This window comes from Mangifera indica, chromosome 4 (genome assembly GCF_011075055.1).
Source record: "Mangifera indica cultivar Alphonso chromosome 4, CATAS_Mindica_2.1, whole genome shotgun sequence".
Classification (NCBI taxonomy): Eukaryota; Viridiplantae; Streptophyta; class Magnoliopsida; order Sapindales; family Anacardiaceae; genus Mangifera; species Mangifera indica.
The window spans coordinates 1568989-1589960 of record NC_058140.1 but is presented as its reverse complement, the minus strand read 5'-3'; the positions used below and the strand labels follow the sequence as shown (position 1 = coordinate 1589960).

Here is a 20972-nt window from a genome sequence, read left to right as displayed (position 1 = left end):
TCATTCAAGCCAATGGGTGTTCGAGTTTTGTCTGATTCGTATCGATCCCTACTAGCATACACCCTTTTTATAATAGATGAATTCGAATTGAGTTAGCTTGTGTTTGATTGCTAGCTTAGTTTGATCAAGCTTGACCCTAAGGGGCTCATGTTGTCCAGTTCAAGCTTAAGCTTGAGAATGTTTGGCTCATAAACCTAAAATAACTTAATTTAAATAACCTAAAATGATATCATCTCGATCAATACACATTAAAATAATATTGTCTTGTCTTATTTTAGTTTAACTATAGTACAGAGTTGATCTTAGTTTTTGTCAAATTCAAACTTGACTTCTCTTAAATCGAATAAAACTTGAGATAATACAAATTTAAATTTGATTCAATTCAAATCTATCATTACTTTTACAAACTTAAAATCACTGGTTTCATCGTATCTTACACTTATTAAGAGATGGACTCAACTCCTCACCAATTTATGCAAAAATAAACTAGCACTTGATCGATAAGACATGTAACCTTATTCTTTCAATCTTTATCTTTAATATAATAATAAAATTATGTAAATATATTTTTTATTATATATTTTAATATATAAAAAATATATTATTATATAATTAAATAATTTTAAATTAATAATAAAATAATACTAGTCCGTAAAACGTTTAACATAAACAGCATACTAACATAAAACATTGTGGGCTCTCCCCAGTCTGAATGATTTAACTGAGCCGTCATATGGTGCATCAGGTATTATCATAAAAAAGAAATGAATTGGATGCAATTGGGACACAAGTTAGAAGAATAAGCAAAGGTACACCAGAAAATACCCCACAAACAATCACGTCAATTCGGAACATCATTAGCTGGACGTCAACAGTACTCTTAAGCTGACTGACATAAACACATTCCACTACCAGCTCTTCTTCTTCTCTGATCTTTAATCTCAGCCGTTTAATGCCTCTCAAAACCCCGTAATTTACTCATCAAACGGCTCTTAATTGGACCAGAATTTACACAAGGACAACACTGTTGAGTGTCTGACTTAAACAAGACAAAAGCAGAACAACCGGCACATGAAATGAAGTCAAAACTGATCCCAAAGCCTCATCCCTTTACAACATCCAAACCCAGAAAGCAAAATCTGATCTGTAAGTGAAGAAAGTGAGATATAAGCCTCTAGAAAGTGGTACTTTTTTTTTTTTTTTCATTTTATGTTACCAGCTTCAAACATTGTGCTTTTTATGTTGTTTTGAGATGACTTGCGTCGTGGGGCATCCATTTCTTGAGATCAAAGTTTGTTTCTCTCTCTTTTTTTTTTAATTTTGATAATGGTATTTTGGGAGCAGGTGATTTAAGTTGAGAATGGTTGAGGCTTATTGATTGAATTTTAGAGAGAAAGTTACAATGGCGGGTGAGATTGAAGAGTCTTTCAGCCTTAGTTTTCAGGTACTTGTTTAATTTGTTTCAGGGTCTGAGTTTGCTTTTATGTTTATAGTTATGTTAATTTTGTATGCATTTTCTTGTGGTTTTGCTATTGTTTTGTTGCTGCATAATGAATAGTTGTTTGAGGTCATGTTTATAATTATGAATGATATTTATACTCCATTTGGATGCATTGGCTATGCAAGAGATAGGCTGATAGGGGAGAACAGTGTGTTATAGTGCTGTTGTCGATATTTTCAGCAGTGAAATTGTCTTCAAGTTTTTGTTGCTTATCATTATTGTGGGTTGATTAGATTTCATTCATTTGTTCTGAAATGTATACTTTCTTTGACTGCTTTTGGCGTTTGGGTCTTGATGAGATTTGTTTCGCCATTGATCTATTCATTATTTGCTATCTAGACCTGTTGATGTTGTCTCGATGCACATAGCAAACTATTTAAGCCACAAGGCATTGTCCGTTTTGGTCTGCATTGGCCGCATGATTTTGCCCATGAAAGGCACCTTGCAAGGGAGAGAGAGAGACTATGAGTTTATATAGACCTAATGCCTTCTTCGGCTCCTGTTAAATGTTCCATTTTTGGCATCAACAAGACCGATAATTTCAGTCTTTATTAAGCTCTGTTTAACCAGTTCTTTCATTCATCACTGATAAAGGAGAACTTTCTCGCCTTGCATTTTTTTTTCAATCTTGAACATCTTTATCTCTAGATCATTACCTGTAGTTATTTAAGATCACTAATCATTTTCCCATTTTCGAGTCTTTTGTAATTCTCTTTGCACCATTATAATTATGTGCTTCAAATAGAGTTACTTTTGCATTATATATATGAGAAGCAACAAAGAGATATAATAATCTGCAGGGTGGTCTTTTTTAATCTAATTGAAGTCCCTGATATATTTGTAATCATACAAGATTGGTTTCGTAATTGTAATTACAATAAAAATTTACATATTTTCTATAGGTTCACACACATGCTATTTTTCACCTCCGGCCTATTTGTTTAGTTATTCACTTAATCCTGCCTTATAACTTGGCAGACAAATTCTTTGCACTCTGGTTCTATATCATTTGGAAGATTTGAAAACGAACCCTTATCTTGGGAGAGGAGATCATCATTTTCACACAATAAGTATCTTGAAGAGGTTGAGAAATGCTCAAAACCGGGGTCAGTCATTGAAAAGAAAGCTTATTTTGAGGCTCACTTCAAGCGGAAGGCTCTTCTGCTTCAGGGTTTAACTGAGTGCCAAAATGCAAATGAAGACCAAATTGGCGAAAATGATACCTTTAAGAATGAGGGTTATAGGGATGGATACGAAAATGCGACAGAAGGTAGCCATTTTGATCAATATGATAACAATGCCTTTGAGAATGCGGATGTGCACTATTCAGAAGATCTTAATGGAAATGAAGAGAGCCACGACTATCACTTTGAGGGGAGCATCTTGGAGACTGCAAATTGGAGACAGGAATTTGACTACGGAAATGAAATGTCTTGTTTTGCAAATGAAACTAGCCACTTTGATGAGAGCCTGGAGGTGTCAGAATATCATGGAGAGCTTGATGTAATGGAATGCGAAAGAGAGGGTCCTTCAGTTTTGTCTGCTAATTCTCCAATGGGAGCTGCTTCGGCCAATGCTGAGGAAACTGTTTGTCAGAAGTCGCTTCCAAGTAATGATGCAGTTGATGCAAATAAATCATCTAAAGCCATCAAGTTATCTCCAAAGGGTGGAACCATTGGGAGAGTTGGTAAACATGGTTCGGAAAATGAGAAAAATCTTTCTTCAAAGGTATGTCTTTCTGTTTATTCATGAATACTCTTTCATCATGATGCATGGTTGTTCCTTCTGCATAAAGAAAATATATTAAACACTGGTATCTAGAAGATAAATCACACTATCCAAAATATAATTTTCTTACGGTGTGTTTCACACTTGTTTTCCTGCTTCCAGTCCAGGATTCCTGTGGAAAGTAAATCCGTTAAGCCTAAACTGAAATCTCAGAGCCCCATCCAAAAACACATTTCTCTCCAGACTTCAAAAACTGCTGCAAGGAACCAGAATGGAATGGAAAAACAGAGCCCAGGAAGAATGAAACTAGAAAAGCAGACATTACAAAAATCCACTCCAGCAAGGCATTCATTACAGAGATCTCCAATGAGACAGGTAAGCTTTTGCAATATGGCTGAAAATTGTTAAAATATTGTCACAATCACAACACAAAGGCAGTGTCCTATACGAAACACTGCTTTTTTTTCCCCTTTTCTTCAAATTCGCATTTAATAATTCAATATATATTTGGTAATATCTTGTTTTCTTTTTTGGGTGAAGGACTCAGAAAGTTCAGCTACAAAACCAAAGGCTGAGAATAAGAGGTAATCAGTGTTTTTATGCGGATAGCAAGCCTGTACGTTCCACAACAGGGACTTATTGGATTTTTTTCTTTTTGTCTTAGCAGTGAAAAAGATCTGATGAGAGTCAAGAAAGTAGTTGAATCTCAACCTTCTGCATCAAAGAAGATTGATCCTAGAGGTCGCCAAACGCCAAATAGGTAAACTATCAACATAACTGCTATATTGCTCATAATGTCAATGTGTCAACTGTCATAATTTTGATTGAGGGGTAATTGCTATGCAGGCTTAAGCAGACTCCTACTGATTTGAGTAAGCCAGTCATGAGTCCAAGTGCTGCAGCTTTCAGTTTCAAAAGTGACAAATGGGCAGAAAGGAGAAAAGAGGCAAGCAAGCATAACTTTATTCCAAATCATACATTTTTTGGATTTAAATTTGAGAATCTTACTCATAATTTCTCCATTTCAGTTATACACTAAGTTGGATGAGAAAATGCGGGCTAAGGAGGCCGAAATGAATCAGATACAAGCAAAAACACAGGTATTGGGTTCCTCCAATGATAGAAATAAATTATTTGTATACAGCTGCTAGCACATTATCTCAAAAAAATCCAGGCCGGAGAAAAAGATGTTTGTTTTTTTTTCAAATTGTTGTGGCTTGAATTACTGTTGTTTCAGGAAAAGACACAAGCTGAGATTAGACGATCCCAGAAAAGCCTTGATTTCAATGCAACACCGATGCCTTCTTTCTATCAAGTCACTGCACTGCCTGGATCTGATGGAAACAAGGTACACTATTCATAATGCATTGCTTAGTTACATGAAACCAAACTTTTAATCCCTCATTCATTTGTTTTTTTAATTTTAGGCACCGGCTAAAATTCAACGTAATTCGACAAGTCCAGGGGCTAAAAGTAGTAGAAAATCATCAGTACTTTCCAAGGCCAGAACAGACAGAGGCCTTGCCATGAGTGAGTCTGTAAACACTGCTGATAAACCTGATTCACCAGAAGCATCAAAGACCTCTACAACCAAGCTCTCTGAAGTCTCTTCAGCTCCAGCAAGCCTTAGCAGCATTCATCAGAAAGCCAGAATGAAAAATGGGGACACAGAGAGGAAACAGCAAGAGAAGAATCCAAGTTTGCAGAAATATCGAGTATCAGTGACCAGCAAGTCGCCAAAAGACTGCAAAAGTGAGGTGAAACCAAAAGTTGGTTCTCAAAGAAATAGCAATGAACTGACGAGGAAGAGTATGAAAGGCATTGGCATTGGCAGCAGATCCGGAATAGGTCGTCTACCAGTCGGAGTAGCTTCTTGAGCAAAGCAAACCTATCCAATGATTGCAATGTCAGCGCAATCCAATGACTACTAAACAAAAGTAATCGCAAATGCAAAGCTTTGTCGGTGAGTAACAAAATATTTTGCATGTTTGTTTGAGCATCAAATTATGAGAAATCTTTTGAGGGTTGAATTTCATGCTTGTAACTTGGTTTGTTCAAGTATTGTATGTATGCAAAATGCAATGCAACATGTAGCTGTTTAGAGAATAAAGGGTGGCATTTGAGATAGAAATCAGTCCTCCCCAGGGAAGCTGTAATTTATTGAGTCACTCTTTATCATGTATAATAACATATCCTTGAAACAAAATATGTTATTGTAATGGCTTGTACAATTTATCATCTAGCTAGTGGTCTATGAATGGTAGAAGGGGTGAAATCGAGCAAAGCTGTCCGCCACTTAGCTTTTGTTGAGTCAATTTCTAGCTTCTTGTTGGACGGTTCGGTTAGCTCATGAGTTTTCGGTGCGTTTCAAGTAAAATATCAATAAATTTTTAAAAATTTTAAATTTTGTAATTAATAAAATTATGTATATTTATTTTAAATATATAAATATGTATACATTCAATGTATATCATCAAGTAATTAGTGATTTTGAATTAAAAATAAAATATTATTTAATCATATGATGATATATTAAATATGTATTTATTTGTATATTTAAAACAAGTGTATATAACTATTCATTTTTTTTAAGTTGTAAGTTTTAAATATAATTTTTTAAGTCAGATTTGAGGACAAGCCAAAAGCTTCTTAACTCAACGAGATCAAATCGAACACTACTTGGCTCATCCCAGCTTGATTACACTCATAAAAGGGTTTGTGAGCTATATCCCATATCCAAAAGGTTCATAGGAACTTGTACTCATGACTATCTTTTGTTAAACTTGTATTAAGACTCTAATGAGTGTAAATCACATAATTTAATTAATTCTGAGTTGATAATTTGTCCTTCAAGTGGCAGACATAAGTTTTAAGTAAAATTACACAAATTTTAATGAATCTTTAACCTGAAAATGTGCTCAAAAGTGGCCTTTAATAGCCATTTTAATAAGCTAAATGCTTTGGCAATATTCTTATCATTGAATCACTTTAAAGATGAAGACTTTGAAAGCTAGAGAATTATTTCTTGAAAATGATACATAAAATATGACAACATTTCTTTACTCACGAACATTTTCGTGTAAAAACTTGTTTTAAAATAAATTTTCAATTCTCTTCTTCAATAGATAATATTTTAACATTTCTAAACATATAATTTTTATTGACAAAGATTTTCTATGTTCTTGTTGAACAACTAGAGTTTATAAGTGAAAGAAAGTATATGCAGTTCATCATGGTTCACCCAAAATAGGATTATATCTAGTTAGAGTTAGATTCGAGTCAAACCGAGCCTGAACGAGAAAAAGCTTATGTTTGGGGGTTTAGTTTAGACTTGTCAAGTTTAGAGAATAACTCGTTTGTAGATAAGAAGTTTATGTTCAGCTCACATATGTAGAAGAATCGAATTTGACTTGAGCTCACCAAACTCATTCGTTTGAATTGGGTTCCCTTATGGCTTGTACAACGTTATTTAAAATTTTTTTAATATATTTTAGCCCAGATTTAGACTTGTGATCAATTTTCAGATATTTTTTAGTTCAGGTTGATATATGTTCAACTCAGGTTTAGACTTATAATCGATTTTAAAATATATTTTAACTTAAGTTTCAATTTGAATTTATATATATCAAACTTGAGTTCAAGTTTGTTCAAGTAAAACTCTTATCAAACTTGAATAAATTTACTTTAAATTTTACTTTATATCTAATTTAATCAATATTATTTTAATATTTATTTACTTTTTTAATATAATAAATATATTTATTAATAAATTGTTATATTACGTAAACGAAAGAATAATTGTACAAAGATTCTTATCTTTGAAAAAGGCTGTGCTAAGATCTTTTTTCCTAAGAAAAATCCTAAAACAAAACCTTCTTTTCGATTTGTGTCGCACTTTATAGGCCAAGTAGTTTACATTTTCCAATAATTATCCTATGCAATTGAATACTTTTATTTTTTATTTTACTTCTTTGTTTGCTCTTTTTTTTGTTTTTTCGTGAGGACATTGCACGTGGCCTTAATTTAGTGAAAAATTGTACATCTTTCATAAAGGAACCAAATCCTTAATTTGACAAAACAATTTCCCTTCTCTTGGTATCCCTCCTTTCATTTTTTTTTTTAAAATAAACTTAAAAAAAAAAGGGGGAAAATGAAAACAAAAATAAACTTTGGAATTAAATATTAATAGCTATGCAGTCATTTCAAAATGGTTATAAAATATTTTAAAAGTTGATAAATAAAGAAAAAATAAGATTAAAAAATAAAAATAATTATTAAATATTAAATGTAAGCTCAAACTACATTACCAAAGAGCTTTGGGCCACCACGCATCATCTTAGAACTTTCTTCTTTCTTCTTCACCATTAAACAAATTTATACAAACCCTTTTAATTTTCTGCAACTAAGTTGCAAACCAAGCTCTCTTTAATGGCGACACATCAAAATTCCTACATAAACGCACACAATATTACATAAAAATAACTGCTATTTCACTACCTTAAACAAGTGGCAACAAGAAAAAGAAAAACAGAAATGAAAACAATATGAGTGCTGTTGATGATGATGATCTTCCAAGACTCGCATTCGCCGCCGATGATCCGCCCTCGATGCTATGAGGAGGCTTTCTATTGTAGTATGGAAAGTATGGCCAAATAGGGTCAGGAGGAGGGTTTCCATAATTGTTGCCAAAAGGTGGTGTAGGGTAGTTGTACCCTTGAGGAGGAGGGTAAATTATTGATGTAGAGGGCGGCGGAAGGGTCGCCGGAGGCGGTGGAGTGGAGGTGGTGATGGGGTTGGTGGTGACAGAGCCGGATCCGGTCGGCGGAGGGTAGCAGGGATAAGGGCAGGGTTCATCCTGCATGGTGGAGGGAAGAAAACTGAGAAGAATGAAGAAGAAAGTTGAGAGAAATTGAGATGAAAATTTTGAAGCCATGGCCTTTGGTTGTCGTTGTGAAGAGTGAGTGAAGATAAAGAGTGGGTGAGTTTTCAAGACTTCGTTTTATTTTTTATTTTTTATTTTTTAAGTTTTCGTAAGGCCAAATAACTGTTATCCACCCAAGGTTTGATGAACTAACAATTCTCACCCTATATGTTTCAAATAATCAAATTCTCACTCATCATCCGCACCTGTTAGTGAATTTTGTTTTATTTTTTTTAAATAATTATTTTGACTTTTCTTGAAATTATAGAACTATCATTAATATTTAATATAAATATCAAATTATCAATATATTTTTACCAGTTTAAAATTTATCATTTAAAATTCTAATCAACTTTAAAATATTGTATTTTGTTTAGTTCTTTAAAATTTTCAAAAACTCCAAACTTTTTGAATTTCCTAAACCTTCTTCAGAATTTTATTAACACTACTAATAGTTTGAAAATTACAATTTGCTTTCGAAACATAAGGGGAAAATTAGAAAACAAAAATATTTATACAAAATGACCTCCTTGCACAAAATTTATTTATGGAAATGGATGACAGTTTTGAATTTAGTTTTTTAAAACTAAAATGGTGGGAATTTGTTATTTGAACAAACCTTGGGTGGGAAAGAGTCTTTTGGCCTTTTGTAATTGTCATGACTAGAAATAATATTTGCCCCAATATGAGATAAAGCTTGAAGAGCAAGTTTAAGCTACTTCAATAAATTTTTTTTGAATTAGGGTTTGAAATAGGGCCTCTCACTTAGACTTGATGTTTTTGTTGAAAGTTGGAGACCAAGATTGATTAAAAAAGATAAAGGAGTCAAGGGGCCTTTAATTATAAAGAAATAATAGAAATTCTAAAATTCATTGCTTGCATTATATTATAACATAGATACCATAAGCAATGTTTTTATATTTGAACTAAGTATTAATTCGGTGAAAGAGTCAGGACAAGTCAATAAACGACTAGACAAGTAAATTATTAAAATTTCTGTCCAGATAGACCATTTCGACTGAAAACCAATCTTATATTTAATTCAATGAATAGGTAAAATATGTTTTAATTATTATATCAGATTGACACAGGATTAAACAAACATGAACAAACTCAACCCATAGTCAAATTGTTTAATCTATATACTCAAACTGTCTTAGATTTACTTTAAAATTTATTAGAATTTTATAATTTTATAATGTCATATTGATATCACCAGTCTAATTGATCAATTAATCTGCACACTAGGTTAACGTCAAATCTTATTTTAAAGCCTTAAAATTTAGATTACTTAAAGTTTGTCATATTCACCTAATTTATAACAACTTACCTTATATAAGTTCTTGTTAATTAACCAACTTGAACAAATAGTTGACTATGTATTCTTAATACTCAAGTTTTAAATGATAATGCCTTTATGCCAAAGCTATGCCCTTGGAATCATTTTTTTTAAGAATATTTTTATATGATGTAAACTAAACCAAAACAAGGTTTAACTGTAAAGCACCATGTCTCATATTAACATGCATTAAGCAACAATGGTTTCAAACCAAGCTCACTCAGACTCGAATATATGTTAGAATCAAACAAGGTGAAATTGAATTGAAACTCTAGTTAAATAATTTGGTTTAAGTTTAACGTTCATTAGTGTCTCCACACCATAACTCTTATTTGGTGATATTTTTTCTTATTTGACGACTCTTTTTGTAATTCTTTTTCAACAATTCTTTTTGTTTTTCTTTTTCAACGACTCTTTTTATTCTTTTTAATAACGTTTTTTCTTCTTCTAGACATCATGACTAACCATTCAAATTATATTAAGCTCAAATTCTAGTCGATATTTTTATATTCAAACCAAATTCAAGTTGACTCTTCTTCAATCTTAACTCGGTTTGAATATTAATTTTTTTGAACAAAATTAATAATTATTTTAATTATATAGAAAATGACTAATTACTAATAAGTACTTACGAATTGCAAATTACTAATATTTTTTTAGTGTCTAATTCTCTAGACCTCTTATCTATTTAGATGAGATCTATAGAAGAGAAATTACTCTCTAAATTAAATAAATAATTTATTTTCATTAAATAAAATAAAATTTCAAATAACTAATTTTCTTTTATTTACTAAATTATTTTTCCTAATTAATAATTAATAGAATATTTATTGAAGTTGACCTATAAATCACATGTCCAACGTCAAATTAATATCAATTATTATCTCAAGGAGACACCTTAATTATAAATATATGATGAAAATAAAATAATAACTAATATATCATAGTTTTTTTTTTTTTAAATTAAATAACAACCAAATCCAATTTTTTATTTTTGCCACTGAATTAGAGTAAATAACATTTTCCACCCAAAGTTTGGTTCAAAACATTTTCCCACCTATTGATAACATAAATTATACTTCTGAACTTAAGTCAAACTCGTTTAACAAAAAGTAATTATAAAAATATATCAAAAAGTTAAATTATCATATTATTCTTAATTATTTTACTTTTTAAAATTACCATGAGATCCCAAATTAAAAAAAAAAATCCTTTATGTGTCTAACTTTCATTAAGACCCTTTTTTTTTCTTCTCTTCCACCTCACCCCATTCTTCCTTGATTCCTGATAGGCCTTCACCATCCCTTTTCTCTGACTATCTACCCCATACACAATATCTTGTAATCCACCTTCTCTACGATACCACCAACTTTCCCCCTCTTTGTTGCATGTGGTGTCAGCCCCTACCATCTCTCTCCTCCCTCCCACCATAATTTGAGATTACATTGACGACTTAATTGAGTGAAGGAGTCGCTAACAAAATCTCAGATTGCAAGAGAGATCACAATAGTGGTATGCTCTTGACAATAGTGAGATTGTGGTAACAACAAGCTTACAACATCGACGATTAGGGTTTTCAAAGTATTGTGGAGATTGAATTACAAGTCTTTAAAATTATAAAATAGTTAAATTATTATATTTTAAACGTTAAAATGAGATTAGCAAAAAGGATAATTTTTAATTTTTTCAATATTTTTAGATAATAAAATTACTATTATATCCTTATAGCATTAATTATTTTTTTAAATTAAATTTGATTTTAGATTAAAAAATATTATTTACATCATTAATTTTGGGTCAAACTTTGAGTGAAAATATGTGATTTACACTTCATTAACATCGAGAAGCTATATTCATTCCTTGCAAGCAGAAGCAGAAGCATATTTCATCAAAGAATCACTTATGGGAGAAGAAGAAGCAGAAGCAGAAGCTGTTGTTGAATAATTGAAGAAGACATGTGGAAAGAGACGGGAGGTCAAGCGTCAAATTTGGTGCTTAATAATATTCCAAGTACTTAATTTTTTTGCTGAATTTGAAGCTTGTCTGCTTCCAGTAAGCTGCCTACTTATTAGTTGATTCTTCACGCAAAGTAAAAAAAATTCATATGCCAAAACCGCTGGAAAGTTTGAACTTGACTGATTTGGACATGTTCATAAATATAATTTGTCTCAATTAGAGGTGAATAATGGGCACAGCCCTTTTGGTCCAGCCCGCTTAGACTCAGCACGGGAAAACCTGCGTCGTGCCAGACCCGTAGGCTAATGAAAGTCACCCCACAACTCATGAAATAAGGCCTGCAGGTTGACTTGGCATTGCCCAATATTTCCAGGGTTAATTTTGTGGAGATTAAATTTTTTATCCTAATTTAAACTCATATATACATTAATATCATATTTTTCATACTCTAAATATTTTTATTATTTTATATGTTTGAATATCTAAATTCCCTTAATCTTTTTTAACTTTAAAAAATCATATAAAGACAATATTATTATATATTTCTTTTTATACATCACAAAAAGAGAACATGTATAGATATTTAATATCAATAATTGAAACAAGATTTATGTTAGATAAAATCAGATAAATTTAAAAATTTTTGAGTTTAAATTTTTTAGATTAAATAAACAAAATTTTTAACTCACTTGATTTAGGTGACGTTAATATCATATTGAAGCAGCACATGAAAAAATAATTTAATAAACCACCCGTGAAAAGTATGTAGTGAAGATTTGGTGTGAAACATAAAATATATAATATAAAATATATGCAAAGATAAGAAACAAATAATATTTGTATAGAATATAATGAATATAATGCATTATATTCAACAAGCAAAGGATATAATGAATATATATATAAATATAATGCATAGAATCTTGCAGAAAATATAATGAATATGCAGAAAACTTTGCTTGTTTCCTTCCAATTTTTTTAATTCACAAGAAGGCTTTTCATTATATAATAAATGTAATGCATATAATTTTTGCAGAGAAAATATACGCATGCTTTTGTAAATATTTTCTATAAAAATATTTGTTTGCTTTGCCCTGAAGATTATATAATATATAGCATAAGAGTATAAAATATATATAGCATAGATCATTGGATTGATTTTCTATACACGAAGAAAATTTAGTGAACACTTTCATCAATGATCTGCAATGACGACATAATAACAGGATGACAGGTGAGATTTCCTTATAAAAACAAAAACATAACTGTATCGTACTAAATTTTATTCAGTCTGAATTCAATTAAGTAATTCAATGTAAATTACTAATTAAATAATTCAATGTAAATATTGATTTGATTTAGATCAAATTATTATTTAATTTAAATGAAATTGAAATTTGTTGTTGGGTTACGGAGGAACAGGTCGGTAGCATTGCCAAGCCTCGACAGCGACAACGCCAGGGGTTGTTGTTGTCGCCAACATTTTCTGCCATCAATTTCTTTGCTTTATCTATTTTCTTTTTGTTGATTCCAATCAGTCTAGAATATCAAAAATGAACTCTTACAAATTTTTTAATTTCTAGATTTCTTATTATTATTATTTTCAATCTGAATTCCGATATCCATTAAACAAGATTCAAAACAACAAAGGAAAAACAATATAGCATATTACTAAAATAAAGTCAAGTTAATAAAAAAATGAAAATAAAGTAATTTTTTTATCCAATTTTTTTACATCCCACCTATTCATTTTTTAAAAAATATTACTCAAACTTGTTATTTAAGTAGAATTTATTTTATATATATTGAGAATTGAAAATTATCAAGTATAAGGGATGGAGTTTTGAATTTTTTAGATTAATATAGTTGAAATAATATTTAAAACTTAAATATGGTAATCTAAAAACTAGGGTTGTAATATTAGGAACAATCATTAGAAAGATAAATGAAATCTCACATCAAATTTAACAATTTTTATATATAATTTATATTTCTCAAAAAAATTCATTTTAAAATATAACTTTAAAATAAAATCTACGTCACCCATATTAATTTAATGATATTATAGTTTATTTGATTAATTTTTGATTAAAAATAATTATCTTTTATTAATATAATAAAATAATTAATATATTTTTCACGTATTTGCAACAACTATCAGGGGAGGGGATACAAATTCTATGACGTATATAGATTTGGAGTACATATGTTGCTTCCAAATCTCACTGTTACACAGAAACTGAAAAGCCAAATAAAATAATGAAAGCAGCAAATTACAAAACAATGCCAGAGCAAAAGAATATGTGGAAAATAATAACAGGTTTGTCAGCACAAAAATAATAACATTTCTACATCGTCATCCTCGTCTGTGTTATATATTATTTTGTTGTGACAGTCTCGATTTTGCAAAGCGGCTGAAGTTGCCGTGAAAATATTGTTTCCGCGGTCTGCAAACTGCTAAAGTGTTAGATGAAGCTCAAGAAACACTTATTTTGCAAGAAAACCAAAAGATAAAACCTTAGATCTAACGAAGAAAAATGAACAGAAGAGGAGAAGCAGAGAGTTCGAGAAGAAAGAGAGAGAAGAAATTTTAGCAAGGGGAATTATATTAAATACCTATTTTACTTTTTTATTAAATAAAAATACCTTTTTTTTTTTTACTCTTAAGTAAAAATACTTATTTTTTTTATTTCTAAGTAAAAATGTCTTAATTTTTTTTAAAAATACTAAAATTATCTTTCACAACATCTATATAAACTTTCTCGTTTTCACTCTCATTGCATACACTTCTCATATCACCTAAACACTCACTTTCATTCTCATTTTTACTTAATATCAATTATTATGAGTTCGTTTGGAAGGGAGAAGTTCATATTTCTGAATTTGAGTCGAAAAAATCAATTTGTGACAAAAAAATATTTATATGAATCTTAAATCAAAACTTAATTTTATTTGTTAAATCTAATTTGTATATCATGTAAAGGGGGTATTTGGATATTTGATAATAATTTAAGGGTTAAATGAAATATTAGATAATTATAGGGGGTTAAATAAAAAAATACGAGTTGACATATCATGAACTGAAAAATATTGAAAAACGAAAATGAAATTTGAAATCTACACATAAAAATAACCTAGAATGTAAAAAACCAAAAATCACATAAAAATATGAAAAGAATGAGTGGAAATATACTAGAATAATAATAATCGAAAAGTTGTTCGAAATTGAAAAATGTCAACAAACAAAAAATCACTCAAAAATCTAAAAAAATGGATTTGAATTTCGAAAACTACACGTTCAAATAACTTAGGAATAAGAAAACAAAAAAATCGATCTGAAATTTCGTAATTACATTGTAAAACGTGTCTAAAAAAGCACAAAACTAAATAAACGGATGTCAAATTTAAAAACTACATATCAAAAAAGTCTGACCCAATCATAAACAAGCTTAAAATCATAAAAACCGAAAATCCTAAATTTAGTAAAACAAAAACACTGTATAATACACACTGAAACAGTTTTATTTGGGCCTTCAAATTGGGCGTAACCAGCAAAGCTGGTTGTTGTTATAGAGCTTGAAACGAGCTTCGCGTTGATATATTACAAGCTCTGTAACTCCTCCCGGATGAAAAGTTATGGTCATTTAAAGTCTGCATGCGCATAGGGCCACTATTTTCTTTGCCCCTTTATCAATGTTCTAATCTCCTATAGGCCTTATAGTTTAAAAAACGTCAATTTCCACCCAACCCACGGTTTTCACGGATTGCCCCACAGTTCAATGTAAAATTTCCCACGGACCCCCGTGGATCGCCCCTTTTTCCCCCTCCCCCTAAAATTTTGAAAACATTAAATTTCCTCCCACCCCACAGATGCCTGTGGAAGATTACCGTAGCGTTGATAGATCTAACCCATTTTCCAACCAAAAATCATTATTTCAGCCTCCAATTTCAATACAAATCAAATCTATATATCCAATAACATAAAACCCCTCAAGAAATTTAAGCAAAATAACTAAGAATTAAAACATTTTATGCATTGTTCAAAATCAGGACCCTAAAAATTCAAACCTCAAAATCTCCCTCAAATCTCAATACTTCTACTAATAAATTAATTCAAACAAGAAATGAAATCATGTACTATCCTTATTTGTCATTTTCAGTTACTAAAAAATACGAAAAGACTACGGAAAAGACGAAAACCCGTTGAGCCTGGGCGAGATCCGAATTTTTTTGAAACAGTAAATCAGTAGAAAATGTGGGGTTTATATATAAGGGTAGTTTGGTCATTTTCCAAATTGAGGGTATTTTTGCTTAATCCTTAAAGTTTTGGACAATTTCACTTAACACCCCTTAGTTTTAGGCCTTTATAATTTCCCTTTTATTAAGGCGAAAGGACTATTTCCCACCCAAGGTATGTTGTATTCTTAAGTTTCCCTCATTTAACTTTGAAAATACCAAATACCCACTCATCAGCAGTTAAATTTAACGAAACCCTAACCTCTTAAAATTTTTTCTCTTTTTCTCCCCCTAACCCTTAAAGACTAACCATTTTCCCTTAGGCTAAGTTTTGAAAAATAGATTCCCCCCCCCCCCCCAAGGGTTTATTTTCAATGCCCGACGCCAAATCAGACGCCATTGCCAACGACGAAACCTTCCCGACACACCACCATGCTCCAACGGCCTCTCTTCTCTCCTCTGAAACGTCGATCGGCCCAGATCTAGCGTCGTCTTCGTCAGATCTCCCGACGAAGCTCTTCGTCTTCCCAAACGAAGACGACGACCTCGTCTCTGTTTGGGAAGACGTCGTCTTCGTCTGGGAAGATGAAAAGCTTCGTCTCCCGACGAAGCTCTTCAACAGATCTGGCAAAGACGACGCCAGATATGGGTCGATTGGCGTTCCAAAGGAGAGAAGAGAGGCCGTTGGAGCATGGTGGTGCATCAGGAAGGCTTCGTCATTGGCAATGGCGTCGGATTTGACGTCGGGGATTGAAAACTAAACCCTAGAGGGGGGAATACAATTTTTTAAAATTTGGCCTAGAGAGAAATGGTTAGTTTTTAGGAGTTAGAGGGGAAAAAGAGGATTAAATTTTAATTTATTTTTAATATTATACATAAAATAACGATTTTACCCTTGAATTCGTTTTTTTAACAGCCTATACGTAGGTAAATGAGCTTTTCAAAGTTAACAGGTGGGAATGTGTCTTGGGTGGGAAATAGTCCTTTGGCCTTTTATTAAAATGAAACCATGCGTACAAATTGGCGATACTTGCTCTTTTATATACTCTAACGGAGCTGACGGAACCGTTAAATCGTAACGGTTTTTGTTACAATTTTCAGTTCATCTCAAGTAAGTCCACACACTATATATTTTTGCAGGCTGACCCTGGTTTGACCTGCAAGATTGGTAGTCAGTGCTGCAACAAACAAAAGGATATAGTGAGTAGAATGGGACCATAAAACCAATAATCGAGATGTTGTGAGGTCGTTCACTGTATAGGGGGTTGAAGAAGGTTCACTACATCTGCCATGAACACACATTCAAGCCAAAAAATATATATCACACATACGATTTTCCCAAAAAAAAAATTGACAGACTAAAAAAACGGAAAGAAAGTGCCAAGACTTGTTCAAGAAACAGAGGAACCTCTGAACGAGAGCCGAAAGTATACAGTAAACCCTAGATTTACAAAAATAAAAAAAAGAAAGAAGAGTAAACCCTAGATCTTCTTTTATTTACTTATATTTATAACACGTTATCAGTACGATCTGTTTAGATGTATTACATATTAAATCTAAATAAATAGATATACCTACACAAATCGTACTGATTACGTATCGTAAATATAATAGAAAATAATTAAAAAAAATTAAAGAGAGAAATTTCAAAGAAACGGAAACTGAATATGTGGAGAGTAAAGGAATGAGAGGAAAATATTACAGCAAAATAATAACTACTGAAGTTCATTGCAACGCAACGGAGGGGGTGTGTTTATACAGAATTTCCACCGCTCCTTCAGCCAAGAAAGTCAAGTCACCGCCCAAGGTTATTTATGTGCGGCCCTGCTTTAATTGCTGGTCATTTCATTTGGTGGAAAGTCATCGATTTACAAACATATTTATGAATGTTAAATTTTGAAAACTACAGGCACTGACCTTAAGACTTTTCAATGTACACAGTTTGTATGTCCTTCTCAAGATATGGTAGCATAGCACATGGCATGTCTTGAATGGGAGCTCTAGTTCGTTAGCTCAAACTGATATTAATTTATTTGTTTATTTAATAATATTATTTTCTCGTTGATTATATAATTTATTTTTTTAATAATATTATTCAATTGGTGGTGTTTAATGTTCATTAAATCAAATTTGAGTTAAGTATTATAACTTCAATTTAAATTTAATTTGATTAAAAATTCAATTCAATTCAGATTAAATCCATTCTAATTTGAAATAGAGTTGGTTGAAATTACGAGGGTAGGTTTGACATTTCTCCTTCATTTTGCAAGAGTCGGTGGAAAGGGAAGGTCTTTATGGTTGAGAATTGATTGCCGTACTTCAACAAGCGCCAAATTTTGACGCGTGTGGTAGTTGTTGTAGCTAAATCAAATAATTGATTCCAAAGAGCAATTGGGTAAGAGAGAGAATGGTTAGACAAGTGCGGCACGCCTCATCTGATAATTATAGTTAATGCAATCCACCAATCAAATCAGTCCTCGTCAGGCTGCTAACAACAGAGCCAAGGGAAAAAGGTCGTGGACAAAAAAATTCCACAATGGACAAATTATACCGTCAGTATTGTTGAGACATACCTGTCAATAATTAAAATTAATAAAATCTAATAAATTTGAGAATAAAAGTTTTATTTAATTAATAATATTTAAAAATTAAGAATTTTATTTTATTTTTTTCTTATAATTTAAAAATTAATAATTTTTTCCTTTTAAAAGTTTAACATTCACATTTTCTCTCGATTAAGGTTTATTTTTCTTTTTTCCATTTTTTTACCACTTTCTTTGCCTATGACAAAAAACCCATGGCCAATATCTTTTTCTCTTGACGATCTCGCTTCCAGCCCTATCGTCCATCGAAGATGAATCGAGCATCTCCGTCTTTAGACGATTCAAGCATTGGCCATCAACCAACATTATTTGTTGGTTGTGATCTGTTGATGGCCCTATGTCCATTCGTTATGATCTTCCTAGCAAGGTGAGTTTCTCTTCCTAAAATTTTTATCTTATTTATCTTATCATACATGTATACATGCACATATAAGTATGATGATCCTACGAATAATTTGTGTCTTACTTTTACCATAACAAAAAATAAAATTAATTATTTGGCCATTAGCAATGTTTTAAAACCCATACCAGATTAGCCCATTTGATAAAAAATAAATGACAAATTTAATCATCAAATAAGACCAACCTGATTATTATTTTAATGTCAACATAACTAAAACCCATTTTAATGTTTAATTATATCATATTAATATCACTAGTTTAATGGATCCTTATCAGCCTCAAAACATTGGCTTGCTTTAATGTTTAATGGCCTTGTTTCCATTTGTTATGATCTCCCTATTAAAGCCCTTTATAAACGTGTTAATATCATCAACCAACAATGTTAAGATCTTCAAACAGAGCCAATAAACATAATTATAATTTCATCACGTATGTGAAGTTTCAAGAGAAAGAGACCGACCTTTTGATTTGTCTGGGGCATATAGCTGCTTTAGGATGCCCTGCTTCTGTGACCATTTCTGCTGTTACCTACATAAATATATTGTAATTTTAAGTCTGTAGACAAACTAAATGTAACACTATTAAACAAGTCTTATATCTATGAAGCACGAGTGAGATATTGGATATGAATAAGCATCTCAAGGACATTACTTCGAATGATAAAAGAAGACTTGTTAAATACTATGAGCTCCTAAATTGTCGAGATACGTTTTGAGTTATAAAACTTAAAAATAAAATTGTGACAGATTATGTCCAAAACAGACAATATCTTGACTTAGATTAGACTACTAGATTTGAAAGTTACAAATGATATCATAGTCACACCACGTGCCCTTTTGAGTATTGATGGAGTAAACCTCAACTAGGTTGTTGAGTCTCATAAGGGGCCGACCCAAATATCTCCTCGCTTAAGTTTAACTTAAATGAAAAATAGTTTGATTTGAGTTTATCAACCAAAATTAAGAGTGACTCACTTTTGGTTCAATTTAGTTGTTCAGCTCAAATTTCTGATTTAAATCAATTATTTGAATTTGTGACTCAGTTTGACTTGAATTTATAATTCAAATAAATGATTCAAATTTGTAACTCGAATTTGTAGCTTAAGTTTACCTAAATAATAGACATAACCATTTATTTGAGATATAAATTCAAGACAAACTGAATCACGAATTATAAATTCAAATCACCAATTCAAATTATGAATTCGAGTTAAACTCAAATCAAACCAAACTGAATACCTCCTAACTCAAATTTGGCTTTATTTAAAAAACAATCAAATCTTTCAGCTCAAATTCAATATAAGCCAAATTGAGCTATGCTGGCTTCTGAGCCAGGCTAATTTGGTTCAAATCCAGCCTTAGACACAAAATCACTCACTTTATTTATTATAAGAGCAAACACAACCAAAGCAACATATTAATTAGGTAGACAATTGGCTGCAGTAGTGGCGCAATACATGCGAGCAGATCACCAAGAAATGCTGCAAAGGTGAGACCTATAAAAGGGTTATGTTTTAATTTATTTTTTTTACAAAATTTTTAGACAGTGAAATTACTGTTTAACCCTTAAGAAATTAGTTGTTTCCTACTGAATAGAGTTTGATTTTGATAAGGTATTTTTGAACCAACCCTGGGTGGAAAAATCAAGACGTTATACTTATATTCAACCATTGGAAGCAGAAGCCGAAGCCGAAGCATATTTCAGGTGACAAACAGGCAAAGTATACTTTTCTGCTTCCAATAAGCTGCTTATTAGTTGATTCTTCACGCAAAGTTGAAAAAATTCATATGCCACAAACAGCTGGAAAGTTTGAAGTTGAGTGATTTGGACGTGTCACAAGTATAATTTTTCTCAATTACATCTTCGAAAGAGTTCGTTGATCCAACTATCGAACAACTGATTTGATGATCAGTTGACTTATACCAGCCTTTTCATCATATTAACATTTGATCTTACATGAAACCCATAATCTCGAGCTTCAAGTCAGCGTTATATTAAACTTTTTTTTTTTTGAAAAACTAAATAAATTAAGAGTAATTTTATAGATAAAAATAACTGGTTGATTTTACTCAATCACATAATAACAAGTTAGTTTGCTTGTTGTCAAACATTAATCTCTAAATATTTTCATTGTCTGGTTTGTATGTCTTTTTTGAGATTTTTGTGGTAACCTAGCACAAGGTTCGTCTCAAATATTTGATGTAATATCTAGTTTCGTTCATATTTGTTACCATTCTTATAGTTATTTAGGAAGTGTGGTCGAGATTTGAATTTTAAAATAGAAAT

At 31.4% G+C, this 20972-nt stretch overlaps 2 protein-coding genes and 2 long non-coding RNA genes across 6 annotated transcripts; 2 read left to right on the top strand and 2 right to left on the bottom strand.

Moving 5' to 3' along the window:
* Nucleotides 1–951: 951 nt before the first annotated feature.
* Nucleotides 952–5460, top strand: LOC123213140 (protein WVD2-like 7). 3 transcript variants are annotated; one of them, XM_044632506.1, is made up of 10 exons: nucleotides 952–1146; nucleotides 1345–1444; nucleotides 2480–3229; nucleotides 3392–3604; nucleotides 3770–3813; nucleotides 3894–3989; nucleotides 4076–4175; nucleotides 4258–4329; nucleotides 4467–4577; nucleotides 4657–5460. In XM_044632506.1, the coding sequence occupies exons 2-10, from the start codon at nucleotides 1403–1405 to the stop codon at nucleotides 5104–5106; spliced, it is 1878 nt and encodes a 625-aa protein (XP_044488441.1). In that variant the 5' UTR covers nucleotides 952–1146; nucleotides 1345–1402; the 3' UTR covers nucleotides 5107–5460. The 3 variants fall into 3 exon arrangements, with proteins under 3 accessions (XP_044488441.1, XP_044488440.1, XP_044488442.1); XM_044632505.1 differs by having other exon boundaries at nucleotides 952–1184; XM_044632507.1 differs by having other exon boundaries at nucleotides 954–1184; nucleotides 3897–3989.
* Nucleotides 5461–7654: 2194 nt separating this feature from the next.
* On the bottom strand, nucleotides 7655–8090 carry LOC123213629 (leucine-rich repeat extensin-like protein 3). Its single transcript, XM_044633104.1, has 2 exons — nucleotides 7808–8090; nucleotides 7655–7677 (listed from the first exon to the last, which is right to left on the bottom strand). The coding sequence occupies exons 1-2, from the start codon at nucleotides 8088–8090 to the stop codon at nucleotides 7655–7657; spliced, it is 306 nt and encodes a 101-aa protein (XP_044489039.1).
* Nucleotides 8091–16647: 8557 nt separating this feature from the next.
* Nucleotides 16648–17552, bottom strand: LOC123214927. Its single transcript, XR_006501913.1, has 2 exons — nucleotides 17384–17552; nucleotides 16648–16859 (listed from the first exon to the last, which is right to left on the bottom strand). It is a non-coding gene; the product is annotated as an uncharacterized LOC123214927 (long non-coding RNA).
* An 853-nt stretch (nucleotides 17553–18405) lies between these two features.
* LOC123214990 lies at nucleotides 18406–20972 on the top strand. Its single transcript, XR_006501929.1, has 3 exons — nucleotides 18406–18651; nucleotides 20129–20174; nucleotides 20299–20972. It is a non-coding gene; the product is annotated as an uncharacterized LOC123214990 (long non-coding RNA).